General features: G+C 40.3%; 1 protein-coding gene across 2 annotated transcripts; it reads left to right on the top strand.

The window, feature by feature from the left end:
• The first annotated feature begins 4,177 nt into the window (after positions 1-4,177).
• On the top strand, positions 4,178-13,392 carry LOC311046397 (annexin A13-like). 2 transcript variants are annotated; one of them, XM_084058671.1, is made up of 11 exons: positions 4,178-4,360; positions 5,031-5,106; positions 5,780-5,874; positions 7,035-7,202; positions 7,493-7,526; positions 8,165-8,244; positions 9,228-9,296; positions 10,264-10,365; positions 10,652-10,727; positions 10,848-10,960; positions 11,646-13,392. In XM_084058671.1, exons 1-11 carry the CDS (start codon positions 4,346-4,348, stop codon positions 11,763-11,765), a joined length of 948 nt encoding a protein of 315 aa, XP_083914797.1. In that variant the 5' UTR covers positions 4,178-4,345; the 3' UTR covers positions 11,766-13,392. The 2 variants fall into 2 exon arrangements, with proteins under 2 accessions (XP_083914797.1, XP_083914796.1); XM_084058670.1 differs by having other exon boundaries at positions 4,185-4,360; positions 7,032-7,202.
• The last annotated feature ends 979 nt before the right edge of the window (positions 13,393-14,371 follow it).

The raw sequence follows: 14,371 nt of genomic DNA, 5'->3' as shown, positions 1-14,371 counted from the left end.
TGCCCATGTGTAATCATGGACTTTGTATGTTTTGTATCCACAGATTTGCAACACAGAGGGAAACTAAGAACTCTGACTGTTGGAGTTATTTTACTAAAAGTTTAAATTCCAATGTTTGTATTGGTAGGGGAGTTAGTCTTTGTTCAATCATGTTATGAAGAAAAACAAAACATGGTCCTATTGTCTAATGATGCATTCCAAACAAAGATATTCGTTCAGTGACAAGATTTGTGTTGTTGGTGCGCTGCAAATTTAACGTCACTTTGTTTGAAATGTAGAGGAATATTAAGTCTGCACTTTAGCTTGCACAGTGGCTTAATTTGAATTGTGTTACATCACAGTGAGAACATCAAATACATTTGATAATGAATTGTACTTGCCAGCATGCCAGGCAAGCCTTTGACCTCAAAGATTATGAACAAAGTCATGGCTAAACCTGATGGGGTAATTGAACTATTAACATGTTGGCCATTTTGTTCTTACGCCATACACGTCCACCGGATGGTGGGGTTTCCTATTCCCTAGTATGACGTAGAGCAAAATGTCTAACGTGTGAATATGGTCAGTGGAATGTTGCTTACAGAATGTCAGGCGGTGTCGCCTCCAACTCCAAAGTATCTTGCCAAATATGGAGGAGTGGTGAAGTGAGACTAATAAATGTTTTATTGATATTATATCTTATTCACTGGCCAGTGTGAACGGACAACTTTTATGTCTGTATTTTTTGCAAATCTAAGCAGGTTTGCATCAGGTCACACAGCGGTTTGCCAATAAATGTAGGTAAATATGTTGGCCCGTGGATTTATTGTTTACAGCTGAAATACCCAGCAGTGCACTGACTAATAAACTAAATGCTTGATAAACCTATGGAAGGACAGACAGCATACAGTGAAACCGTTAATTAAAACTGGCATCATTAATGTGTTAAACGACCAAAGCCCTGAGACACATTTATAATGCCTTACAGTTGGAAAATCTGTTGAAAATAGGTCATTTTTGTCAGCGACACTTGTCAAAAGGGCCTTGCATCGAGATATAAACTAGCCTTTAATCTTGAACCATGAATGGTAATGAGAAGATTATTTTAAAAGAAACATGGAGAAGTGAGATGCGTTTTCAAAGTATTTGCTTTGCTGATCGGTTATGTTGTACTGCAGCCTATGTTCTGACAAAGGTTGACCATAATTATGTGTATACATTTGTCATAGGCCAGCATGTGGCAAAATGTCAGACATCCATGAACAAATGTGTATTAACTTAGTACATGACGGTGAAATGTTCGATGTTGTTGCTTATGGTTATCGGAGTCCCTGTGTAAAACATAATGCTTTTGAAATGGTGTGCATTGGTATCAATAATGTACATGGATTTTCCAACTAGCTTGCTGTTACAGGAATAATCTATGCAGTGCTGAAATATCTATGATGGTTTCCGCCTCTTTGGTTAACACTGGTACAGTATACAGGTACAGCTGACACATCAAACAGAATTTTAGACAGAATGCCCCCTCTTCAAAATTAACTGCATCATGTTGTAGGGCCACAGTACACTTAGCAAGAAGGTCTTTCCCAAGGACACCTAAGGCGCAAGGTGTGAATAGTGCAGTTCTTCCTTTCAGTTGCTCGCCTATTTTCGCCATTTGCTTGAAATTACACTTTTTTTCCTGGGAAATGCTAGGACACCTTCATTTTGCTAATAAAGAAATAACTACTTTGTCACTGTGTTTGCACGGATGTGTGTGTGTGTGTGTGTGTGTGTGTGTGTGTGTGTTTTTGCTTGTGCACATGAGAGCCTGCATGCGTTAATTGTGTGCGTGTGGCATTGGCAGTGTTTCTTCACACATCTAATGCATGACCTCATCACTCGCCTGCTGATAAAAATAAAATAAAACAAACAGTTCTCCATTGTCATCAAAACCATGTGTGACCACAAGTTTAATACAGACAAACATAGTGAGTTGAGTTTAGCATCATGCACTAGGCCACAGGTTTTCAAAGTGGGTGCCACGGCTCCCCAGGACGTCACCAGAACGCGTCCCTGTTTTGGGGGAGTCACCGTCATTGTCTATATGAAATGTGACCTATCTTATATCATTTGACATCTCTATCCAATATTTGTTTTGATATTCTGATATTATGAGAACTTCCACACTAAATAGGTAGTAGTATGAATTTTTTGTTGAGAACGAGAGATTTGTTTAAATCTGGCGCATTTTTTTCCGATCTGCTGACATCACGTCAGATTACTTCCTCCTATTGAGCAATGAAAATGCTACCATGCTTGACTGACAGAAATTGTATACTATTATTTAACTTTGTTAAAACCTTGACCTACAAAATCAAGAGCACATGCTTTTTTTCCCTTCTTTTTTTGTGTGCAAAAGATAAAATAACAAAACAAAACAAAAGCTGGTAATAATAGGGTTCTAATGGTAGGAGCTCCAAAATGACGTGACATGACATGTTCTGCAGTATTGCTTCTGGCTTATAAAACAGTTACCAGGTGGATCAAAAATCAGAATTCATACTAGCTTGATAAGCTACCCCCATGGTTTTCCCCTTTGTTTTTTACTTTCATACACTGTTTTCCAATCAGACAGTTTGACTTGTGAACTTGTAACTTGCTCACTATCTGTATTGTATGCTTGTTATATGATGTTGCTTACAGTGTCTAGCTGTTGTAACATCCACACACAGGAGTATTTGTACTGTACATTTATATTGTATTCAGTTGTAATCGCATGTACATTACAGTAAATACCCTGTTCTCCAAACCTGCAATAAATATTTCTATAAAATCACTCTGTAACAGCTCAATAGCGGAACAGATGGAAGCCGAGGTTCTTAGGACAACGTTCTCTTTTAATTTCTGGTGATTACAGAACTGCGTGCCATGTTTCAGGACAGGTATAAACTTGTGGTACCATTAGTTATCGCACAGAAATCAAATGACACAGGATGTAATAAAAGTGTCCTGTCACTGAGGACACAGGCTGTCCCTAGCCTCAGCAGTCAGACATAACAGGTGTGCCATAATCACACCCATCCAATTAGGCTACAGGTGTGACTACTTAAATCAGCCATCACCCACCCTGCATCAGGCTTAAATCATGTTGGATATAAGATTTTAGAGCTGAACTGTGCCTGCTCATGTTCATTGTTTCATAATTTCACTTACTTTAATTAGTATGTCATTGTTTATGTTTCAGTTTACCAGCACTGCAATTCACCTCATAGGGAGCTCATTCTTCAAATACAGTCCCTTTGTCTACTAAAGCTGTAAATACTGGGAACGTTTCTTAACCACGGTAAGCCCTATATTAGCCTACTCCTGACTATAGCTGATCTGCAAAATGGTTGTGTGCTTGTACTAGAATATTGGGAATAATGATAAAGATGTATTAAACGTTTTGCAACGTTTTACAATAAGTGGCATGCCTAAAACAGGGACACACGGTTGGAAGTGGTGAAGAAAACATTTATTTTGAGTTTCAGAGGTATTTAGGCTACTTCAGTTCACGGTAGTACAACACTGCCATCATGTGGCGATTCCAAATATTACATCGATCGAAGACGTGTCAAACTTGTCACTGAAGAGGCCTGGGCTGCCTGGGTTCCGTCCGATAGATTTTAACTCTATGGTTCCGCCACGCCTCACGAAAATGATATTTATTTGATTTGATAATGTGATAGGCATAGCCTATTATTATTATCATTATTATACTAACTTAATAGTAGTAGCCTACTTAATAATGTTTAATAGTAGGCCTAGCTAGGACAATTATTGAGAGGTGACAGAACTGCACTGGCGAAGTTTGTGAGTGCTAAACTGTGAAAATTAAAAACTAAACCGTTAAAGGATGGTGACATCAGCGCTTTATTTATTTATTTAGGATGTCAGTGGACGAGGGATAGATAGGTGGTCTCGTTTCCCCTCCCCTGCGCTCCCCTGCGTGCCTGTCTCGACCTAAAGCCTGGTGGTGGTGACGCGAGGTTAGTCTCTCGACCACTGAATGTAAATATTGAACAAGGGTGTGACTGTGGAGTCTACTCTACACACATGAGTATATCATGAATCCTGGTGGGCAGGCGTTGTAAGTATGCGCAGATCGAGGACGGAGTCACGTGAGACTCCAACCGACGGGAGCGGCACCCCGCCCGCGGGGGCGGCCCGTCCTCAGGGTAAAACCTAACTCCCCCCTCCCTCCATCCTGGGAACATAGTAGCGAGTCCTGTCAGACTGCCTGTCCGCACTTTGCTGCTCTGATCTGCATCACCGACCGGCTGCTCAGAAGAGACAACAACATCATCCATCTTTCATCAACTTATTCTGAGATTCAAACATCATGGGCAACGTTCAGGTAAACTCGCTACATTTTAGGTAACTTGTCTTGAAAGTGACGCGGCCTTGATTTATTTTTTCGTAATTTGGCAATAAATAAATAAATAAAATGAAACTAGAAATAACCGTAACGTTAATTCTTGTAATTGACAAAAAAAATGGGCTACATTGTTATGTTATGTTTTGTTGACGTGAAAGATGCAAATATTGTGATAACCAACATCTAGTTTGAAATTGCGCAGTTCCAATAGATTTAGGTTACTGTAAACCTCTCTCTAGGGATCGGATTGGCCCAATATGTGGCTGCCGCATATCGGAGGAGGAGGCTGCAGTTATGTGGAATGTAGCTCTGCTCTCTGGACCAGAGCTATGTGGAATGTCTTAGAAACGCCATCGTTTTTCGGTGATCAATAAGGCCGCATTGTATCAGATGCAGAGTGAGGAGGCTGTATCAATGGCCCACGTAGCTGCCTGTCCCATGACTCAGCGAGCCCACCACAGACTAGCCGACACCCTTAGTTAGCCTGCTGGAGAAAAATGGGTTGGACTGTAGGCTACACTGTACAGTAGCAGCCAACACATTGAAACCCAGTCCTCCCTGGCTGTTAATTTGTTTATACATTTGTTTATAAATGTGTTTGGTTGATTCTTAGGCTATTTGATGACTGTCATCACTTTCTCCTCTGTAGCCAACTCTTGTTCCATATGAGGACTTTGATGTTACTGCTGACATCAAGGAAATTAGAAAAGCTTGCAAAGGCTTTGGTAAGTGTTTTTATTTATTTATTCCCAGACAAAGTGGGCATTTGATCTGCATCTGCATGTGACAGGCAATGATTTGTGTGCATATTTGGGATGAGTGCATCTTTAGACTTTACTCTTATCAGACTGTCTGTCTGATAAGAGTGAAGGCTGTGGAGTAGGCTACCATGATACAATCATCTCACTGAAACTAGAAACAGACACATACTCATTTTTGATTACATTAGTATAGGCAACTATGCAGCCAATGTGTCCAGATTTAAACCACTTATAACCGGGCGTATCTATTTTAGCCATGCCAAGTCTTCAAAGGTTTTCCAAAATGTTCATCTATAAACTCACAAGTGTTAATAAAATAAAGTTCTGTTTATGTTTTTATTTTTTTATCTATCAAAAGGTTATTTGTGTTTATTTTTATGTAATTGTTTGGAATATGTTCTCCAATAGAAACCATAATCATATATATATATATATATATATATATATATATATATATATATATATATATATATATATATATATATATATATATATATATACATTTTTTTCAAACGTTGCACCCCGCCACTCCCACAAAGTATTGCTCAAAACATTGGTAATCAGTGGTCTAGAACTCTCTGTATGTTGTCCTGCCTATAAAAGAGACCCGATGGCGATGTTTTCTATTTTCCTCCAGGGACCGACGAGAAGGCCATTATTGACATCCTGGCCAATCGCTCTGCAGCTCAACGTGTGGAGATCAAACAGGCATACTTTGAAAAGTATGATGATGTAAGTGTTCATTACAACTTCGAGTATTTCCTGGAGGGGACATCAATAATATCACCAACTAAAAACACCAAATTGATATCTGTTTTAACACACACAGCCACTAATATTACCGTAGTTACTATTGATGAATGAATTATTATAATGGATCAATTTTAGGCCATCACTAAACACAATTTCCTATTTTACAGAACCGCATAACCACAAATGCAGCAGCATTCATTCTCTGAAAATAATAGTTAAATTAACTCTTGATTAAGATTTTACTGTGTAGGTCCACATCCACTTTAAATCTCAAACCGGAATGAATCTCCAATTATTCATTTTTGAATGACTATAACTACACTATAAACACCTAGCTGTCTCATATTGACCTGTCTATCATAAAGGCTGTTTGTGTGATGACGCAGATCAAACAAATACACACCCGGGCTATTATTGGACGTTTTATGGATATGACAGTGACTTCAGAGAGTCAATGAGAGGTCATTTGAGAATGTTGGAACGATTTATTAGGGGCGAGGGAAACAGGAAAGAATTAAGCCTACTTTATACTCCATTGTACGACAGTCACAGTGTCAGTTGCCAAAAAGAACAATATGTGTCTCTGTCTGTCGGCCGCACTCTTTGTCTCCCTCTCCACTACTCTGCTTTTAGTGATCGTTAATCAATCTTAACCAATGAGACCAACTAACTAAGAGATTCACTGAAAGATATATGTTTTTGCATACAGTGCCTGCACAGATTGTTTATCAACTAGGGGCTGCTGCCGAAGTGAGGAAGGATTTGGCATATTGATCAATTAGCTAGAAAGCTCTAAATATGGATTTGGCTGGGGATAAATTAATTCACTTGAGGTGGCGAATCAAAGTGCAACAGTGCACTTTAAACAGAGATTTGAAAAATAGATACGATTAAAATAGGTAAATAGATAATACTAAAGATAAAAGACTAAATACTGTGCTTTAGCCATTACAGTTCCTCAGTATGAAACACAGGACAGATTCAGACGAGCCACTATAACTTATTGGGGGGATCTTCGCAATAAGATCCCCCCAACGCACGCACACACACACTCTGTCTGTCTGTCTGTCTGTCTGTCTGTCTGTCTGTCTGTCTGTCATCCTCACCCTCATCTCTCCCCCTGTCTGGCCCCTGAGGAGTTGGAGGAGGTCCTGAAGAAGGAGTTGACGGGTAGTTTTGAGAAGGCCGCCATGGCCATGTTGGACCCTCCCCATGTCTACTTCGCCAAGGAGCTCCGGAAGGCCATGAAGGGGGCGGGCACGGATGAAGCAGTCTTGGTGGAAATCCTGTGCACAGCCACCAATCAGGTGTGTCTGCGTGTAATCGATAACCAACTGGAAAGATTGTTGTGTGTCTTTTAGCCAGGGCAGTTATAACGTAATAGTGAGAAGTACCCAGGGGCTGTTGTAGCGTAAGTAATCTAATACATGAGTCAGCAGCATTTTAAATAACTATTGTTTACGGACACTGTTGTCCTTTCTTTGGTTTCAGCCTGTTAGTGCCTCATTGATGCCAGCGTGTGTCTGTATCATTAAATTCTGTGGCTGCACTGTGTTGTTATAGGATTACTGAATGTCCTCTGTTGTCTGTTTTGTAGGACATTGTGAGCTACAAGGATACATACGCCCAGGGTAGGTGCTCTTTTACACAGTGATCCAGAGGAACTACCATGTATTAGATGTTCCGTTCACATTGGAAAATGTGGTTGCCCAGCCAGCACATACTGTAAAACAGCCAAAGGGTGTCACAGAATAAGAATGAATCACAGCTAAAACAGCCATTTTCCCCTGAATTGTCTTTGAGGTTGAGTCACAAACATGGCATGACATTATTCTTCCGTTAGACTGAAGACAATCTCCCTGCTTTCGTTGTTAAAAAACAAAAACAGAACCAATCCAAAGTCTGAAGTCGCCCTTCATATAGAGGCGACAGGATGACAGGATCGGTGACAGGATCGGTTTCCAAAGCAGTAGGTTTGTTAGCGGCCATGCTCGCCCCCGTTCTAGCAACAACCTTGCTCTTAGTACCTAATACTGTTAAGTGGAGATTTCTGATCTAATGGCATCACAAGACTATTTTTTCATATTCAAGTTGAACTCATTGGACAACTTTAATATATTTTTTGTACTGTGCCTTTCGGTATAGAATGAAATTAACACCATGCACTCTGTTGAAATTATATTCATAAAGCTTAAAGACAGGGACATTTACGACCTAAGATCGTCAATACAGCTTACTGTATGTATTTACCTTATACCTTTACCTGTAGTCAATGAGCGGGACCTCGAGGAAGACATTGAGGGTGACACTAGTGGAGACGTGAGGAACCTGTTGATCGCACTACTACAGGTAAATACAGACTAAAAGTTAATTTTAACACCAAATGGTTCATACAGTATTAACGCTTACGCCTGCTTTATGGTTCAGTGACAAATTGTTGTGTGACATGTCCCTCGACAAAGAACCGTCCAAAGGTTAGAGAGTCTTAATTGAGTATAAATACTGCAAATTATCATAGTATTGGCCGGCAGGCCTGTGTTTCTGTCAGGCTATTTGGCTGTGACTCATCGTCATCTGTTTTTCAACTGTGCTATGGATCTTATTCCGTCCTCGGGTGTTTTCCAACAGTTTTCCTACTGGTTGATTTAAACCCCAAGTGGAGCTGCCATTATCTCAGCAGGAAGGGACTTGGTAAAGAGTGTAGTAGTAACATGTACATGTAGTATGTATACTACATATTCACACAGCAGTATGTTAACAGTCTTTCAAAGCGGCCATCATCACAAATATACCATTTTGCTTCCTGATAAAGGAGGGTGAAGATCAGAAAACCAATAACCCTGTCAAGCAATATAACAAAATATTTTGACAAACCCTGGGACTGAGAGTATCGTTGATTTTCTTTAGTGAGGTACTGAACTGAGAGTTGCACTGCTGCATCGCTGCTCTACAGTGCTGAGACCCTGTTCACTGGTGTCCATGCCCTCTCTCGATCTCTCATTCACTTCCACCCTCGCCCATTTCCTCTCCTTCCCTTCTCCTGGTCTGAAGGATAAACACAGTCAAACCCCCATGACTCATATCCTACAACAGTACTTAACCACAGAATGGTGAATATAATCATCCCCAGCTGTTTTACTGTACATGTGTGCCAGAGGATTGTTTTACCGTTTGTTTTTCTATAATCAAAACTCAATGACCCGATTCTCCTCCACTCGCGTACCCTCCCCATGCACCTCTTCCTCCCACCCCCAAAATCTACCACCCTTGTTCTCTGTCCCTCCCTCCCTTAACATTCCCTGTTCCTTCTGTCCATCTCTCCTCCTCCCCAGGCAAACAGGGATGAAGGCTATGAAGTGGATGAGGCTCTGGCAGAACAAGATGCCACAGCTCTGTTTGAGGTCAGCATTGACTAACAATGTTGTGAAATGCCCTGCATGATCCACCGCAGTCTGAGCCCTTCAGACTCCTCTCATAGAGTTGTGGGGCCATAGTTGAATGGGATTGGGTAGAGAGGCTGCTTGGGAAACAGAAAACCCCAGGTTCAATTCCCGGCCTGTTGGCCAGACTCACATTTGCGACATGCTTCCGACTGCCGCGCGGCAGTCGCCCGGCTCCCCATCCACTTTCATTCTATGGAAACTCTGCCCCGCTTACTCACGGCAAGAGGGCAGATTTTCCATAGAATAGAAGTGGATGGGGAGCTGGGCGACAGCTTTGTTATGTCTCGTTTGTCAACCTGTGGATATTTAAATAATAACCCTATTTATAATAGTCAATAACAATATCATAGGTGTCCTGTTCTTCCAGAAATAAGGTTATTGAATAATACAACAATGCTGGCACAGAAATACATGTTTGGTGATGTCATGATGATTAAGGCCTATATCGTTCAGTTTCTGGTTTATGTTGTGGCACCCCCTACTGTTCTGATCAGCTGAACCTACAACTTATCTTTCACAATGATATTTATGAAGAAATTGCAGACTGCTTTAATTTCAGACTAAGGGCCCAAGTTTTGTACATAAGTCTAAGATCACTTGTAAAACAAAAGATCCCATTTTGTTCATGCTAAATTGTCAAATGAGTGCTGTTGTGTTATAATGTAGGCTATAATGTAGTGTTAAGTTGTAGATAAATAATATCCTATCAATAACCCCAGAGGGTCGTCAACACAGACGATTTGTTGACCAGCTCTCTGTCCTTGACAGCTTTCACTACCTAATATAGATACACCTTATTGTTGTCATGATGTTATTATAGAGCCATTTGATACATATTGGAGATTTGAGACCGTGTTAGAGACGGGGCTTTATAAACTGCCTAGGAAGTAAGCTGGCTTATTGTTTCACTGTCACGTGTCACCAGGCAGGAGAAGGAAGGTTTGGGACAGACGAGACAACCTTCAGCGACATCCTGAGTCACAGGAACTACCTGCAACTCCAGGCCACCTTCAAGGTCTACGAGTCGGTATGTGACAGTCTCATCTTGTTCTAAAGCTGCTTCTGTGTGACCCTTAGCACAGCTGTCACTGACACTTTTCAACCACATTACTCGATGGTTAAAAAACTGTCAAGAGTGATAGCAAGTGGTTGTATCAATTTAAATGCTGCAATTATCTGTAGGCAGTAAAATCCAGAGTGTTAATTTAATCACTTAAACCATATACAGTATACTTTGTTCGCTACTTTAGAAAATGAGGGTTCCATTTTGAAAGTGATCAAGAGACATTTCTTATTGTGTTATTTTCCTTCAGCTTTCAGGGACAGATATCTTGGATACTATTGACGCTGAGGCCACAGGAACGCTTAAGGAGTGCTACATTACTCTGGGTATGTTGGAAAGTGTCAATGATTCTGTTTTCTATAGTCAATTATCAATTACATGTATAGTGATGCTGTTGCAGGGGAAGTGCTTAATTTGTGTGTGTGTGTGTGTGTGTGTCAACCAAGTGAGGTGTGCTAAGAACCCTCAGCTATACTTTGCTCGACGCCTCAATGCCGCCATGTCGGGAGCTGGGACTGACGAGGACACACTTATTCGCATCATCGTTGGCCGCTCTGAGGCAAGTGTGTGTGTGTTACAACTGTAACTGTTTACACTGCGGTATAAGCATTCTTATATCCATATTGACAACCATGCATTCATGAAAAAATGGTTCATGGGTTTTGGATGGGTTTCCGGAGCCCTAGAGTCCTGAAATGTTCCATCTGTAAAGACAATCCAAACCACAAAATGAATTTAAAACAAATATTGTGCAAAGGTTTAGTTTTTTTAAACTCCAGATGTATATGCATTCTTCTTATTGAGAGTTCAGAAAACAACTAACTGAAAACCTAAGAGGCTGGCCAACAAAAAAACAATGTCCTCTAGAGCGGGCCTGTCACAATGATTACACAATCGCGATGTGATGTGTTGTGAACTTGTAGACCGGCTATTTCCACTATTTTAAATTAATTCATTACTAATGCACGTTAGTATGATTAGGTTGCTGGGACCTGTTCAAATGGTCAAACGTATGTCTTTGGAGTGGACCCGAATTATTTTAATTATGCGCGTCGTTGCGTTTTCTTCAGTGTTTAGTCCCTCGCTGCTTTTTTGGACTACATACTGTATGTATACGTACAGTATGTATAGCCGCAATAGGGACACCAGAGTTAATGTGGTTAAATCAACTGATGTATACAGGGTGAATGAATGTGAGTTATACAGTACAAAGTGATTTTCATCTTCATCACTGCGCCCCCTAGATCGACCTGGAGACTGTGAAGGACATGTACCTGGAGAAGTATGACGTTCCACTGAAGGAGGCTCTGGCTTCTGACTGCGGAGGAGACTTCAAGCGCCTCCTACTGGAGATACTGCATTAGGAAACAAATATATTGTTCTCATCCTCCACATGCACACACACACACACACACACACACACACACACACACACACACACACACACACACACACACACACACACACACACACACACACACACACACACACACACGCCCCATCCAACCTCATGTAACCCTACCTCCATCCTTCCACTCACTCTTCCTGTCATCTCACTCTCTCACTCTCATGTCTGTATGGCATCAATTCTCGTTCACTTACCGGTTAAACCATGATCAGTTTAATATTTATTTTTATCTCATCTTCTCACACTTATATAGTCTTAAACAAAATGGCAGATATACAAGCTCACAACACGTAGTGAAGTGACGGGTTGTGAGCTTATAGATCGACTATTTTCGCCCGGCTAAGTGACAGACTGTAGGCCTATTCCCCACAACGCGGACCAAAAACTAATACATACAGTTACACTGTACAGTGTACAGGGTCTGACCTACAGTCAACTCATAATGGTCATCTTTAAACAGACAGCTTTGCTGGGAGCAGATCACGGCTAATGCAACATTATAGGCAGTTGTCATGATGTAGCTGCTGCATCCATCCTTCTCTCTTGTGTCACGCTCTTGACGGCTTTACAAAAGCATCGTGAAATGATTACAGTCGAGATAGTTACACAGTAGATGGTTATTAACAGATAACTGTCAGAAGTAGTGATCTGTTCACTATCAGTGGCACTAGGCTTAAGCTCAAGCTGCTTCTCTGTTTGTCCCAGCATAATATTTAGCCTTTTAGCTCCAAGTCACTTAAGTATTATAGTTGAAGCTTGAATGACTATGTTATGGTACCAACAGTGGCATTTGAAGTATTATTAATTATTCTATATAGTAATGATTCCTCGCTCTATTTGTGTGTCATTGTTTGTATGTGTGTCTTTGTCGTGTGTAGAGGTGTGATCACTTCTTTTCCACTCTTCACAGAGAGGCCTTGTATAAAATGCTAGCAATGCAATTTCCTTTATGCTGTGACACTCGCCACATTGTGCTGACTCCTGAATAGTCACATTTTGAGCTTGGATACCAAATTGCAACAGACATTTACCATAATCGCATTACCTAATATTAAGAAAACCCTAAATCTCTTTGTATGGTTTTTAAATTTATATTGGTGACCCGCTGTCACATTTTAATCACAGCCACAGAATTGCCTTCGACTGACATTTACACATTATTGCCAGACAATTACAGTACAATGGTTTTCTTTTTTCTATGGAAAGTCAATCAACATTTATAGCCCTTACAGACTTATATGTTTAACTACCCATAACATCATCAGATCAGTGTTTGTTGAGAGCCGTTAGAGACATGTAGAACTGTAGAACTTGCACTATGTAGAACAGTAGGCCATCATGCTGATTAACTCCCCGAAGCTTTGCGTACAATCCTAGAGAATGGATATATACTGTAATACTTTCATGTATTCATTAAACTAAGTATATTATCTCAGCTTTCTCTGTATTAGAACAACATTAAGCTGTAGTGTTGTCAGGTTGACACATTAAAACACCATTTGAGTTTTTGTTAACCCACTGTACTGACATCAATGTATTTGACCATATTTGAGTATAATAAATTATATCTACATTAAAGTCTGCCAGTCTGTACTGTCTATTCATTATAGCTTTCTCTGTTTATCCACTAGATGGTGCTAGTGTAAAACTATAGTTTTGCTGACTGGTTGAACTTGCCCTGCCAAGTATTTGGCTAAAACTAATTTGACTAAAGTAACCAGTTTGTTCCAGGTTTTTTTGTTTTGAAGCACATAGCATTCATTTAATAAGTAATTATTGATTCCAGGCTCATCGTTAGCCATTTCATTGTGTATGCTATGGTGGTGTATATGACCAAAAGGGAAACCCTTGCTGGCATTTCATGATGAATATGGACTTGTAGTCCTACAGTATACCCCCAGGGGTCCCTAACAAGTTAATATAGCATCAAAATCAGTTTACCAACTTTAACCCTATATATTGGCTATTTGAAAATAGCCAATCTACAAGCTCATGCCATAGGTCGTAAGCTTGTTGATCTGCTGTTTTAAGATCTTGAAAAACTGAACTTTGATTTTGTTTGTTTTCAGATGGGGGTCTGTGACCAAATACATACAAAAAAGTTTGAGAACAAGGCCTACTGCTATATCGTCTCGTCGGGTGGAAATATGTTCAAAACTGTTACTTTTCAAAAGTATGGAAAATAGCAGATATAGGCCTACCAGCTCAAAACGCATGGCTTCGCCCAGCGTTTCTAGCTTGTAGATCTGCTATATTTGATAATTTTGTGTGACGCTGTAGTATGATCAAGTAGGGCATTCATTTGCGAAAAAAATTAAACATTAAAATATGGAGATAAGAGGTTTCTGCCTGACAGCAACGATAGGATATACATTAGGTCTTTCAGACTTATGGTGAACCTGTTAAAAACCCACTCAGTGATGTAGACAGACATGAGAAGAAGAGGAGCTCAAAACGACTCACAACTGTTTCCAGATGGACTCATCCTGAAACAAATGTTCACAACCCTGTAACAACTACTTAAGATTGACATAAATACTACCATTCCCTTTCATTGTCATT

This window comes from Gymnoscopelus microlampas (genome assembly GCF_963454915.1).
Source record: "Gymnoscopelus microlampas genome assembly, chromosome: 5".
In the NCBI taxonomy this organism is placed as follows: domain Eukaryota; kingdom Metazoa; phylum Chordata; class Actinopteri; order Myctophiformes; family Myctophidae; genus Gymnoscopelus; species Gymnoscopelus microlampas.
Note: the sequence above shows the minus strand (reverse complement) of the source record. Positions and strands in the feature narration are given on the sequence as shown.

Bases quoted from the DNA above. Each gene is read 5' to 3' on its own strand.
- LOC311046397 (XM_084058670.1), top strand. The intron at 5,107-5,779 runs GTAAGTGTTTTT...ATTTTCCTCCAG, and splicing joins AAAAGCTTGCAAAGGCTTTG to GGACCGACGAGAAGGCCATT. The intron at 10,961-11,645 runs GCAAGTGTGTGT...TGCGCCCCCTAG, and splicing joins TCATCGTTGGCCGCTCTGAG to ATCGACCTGGAGACTGTGAA.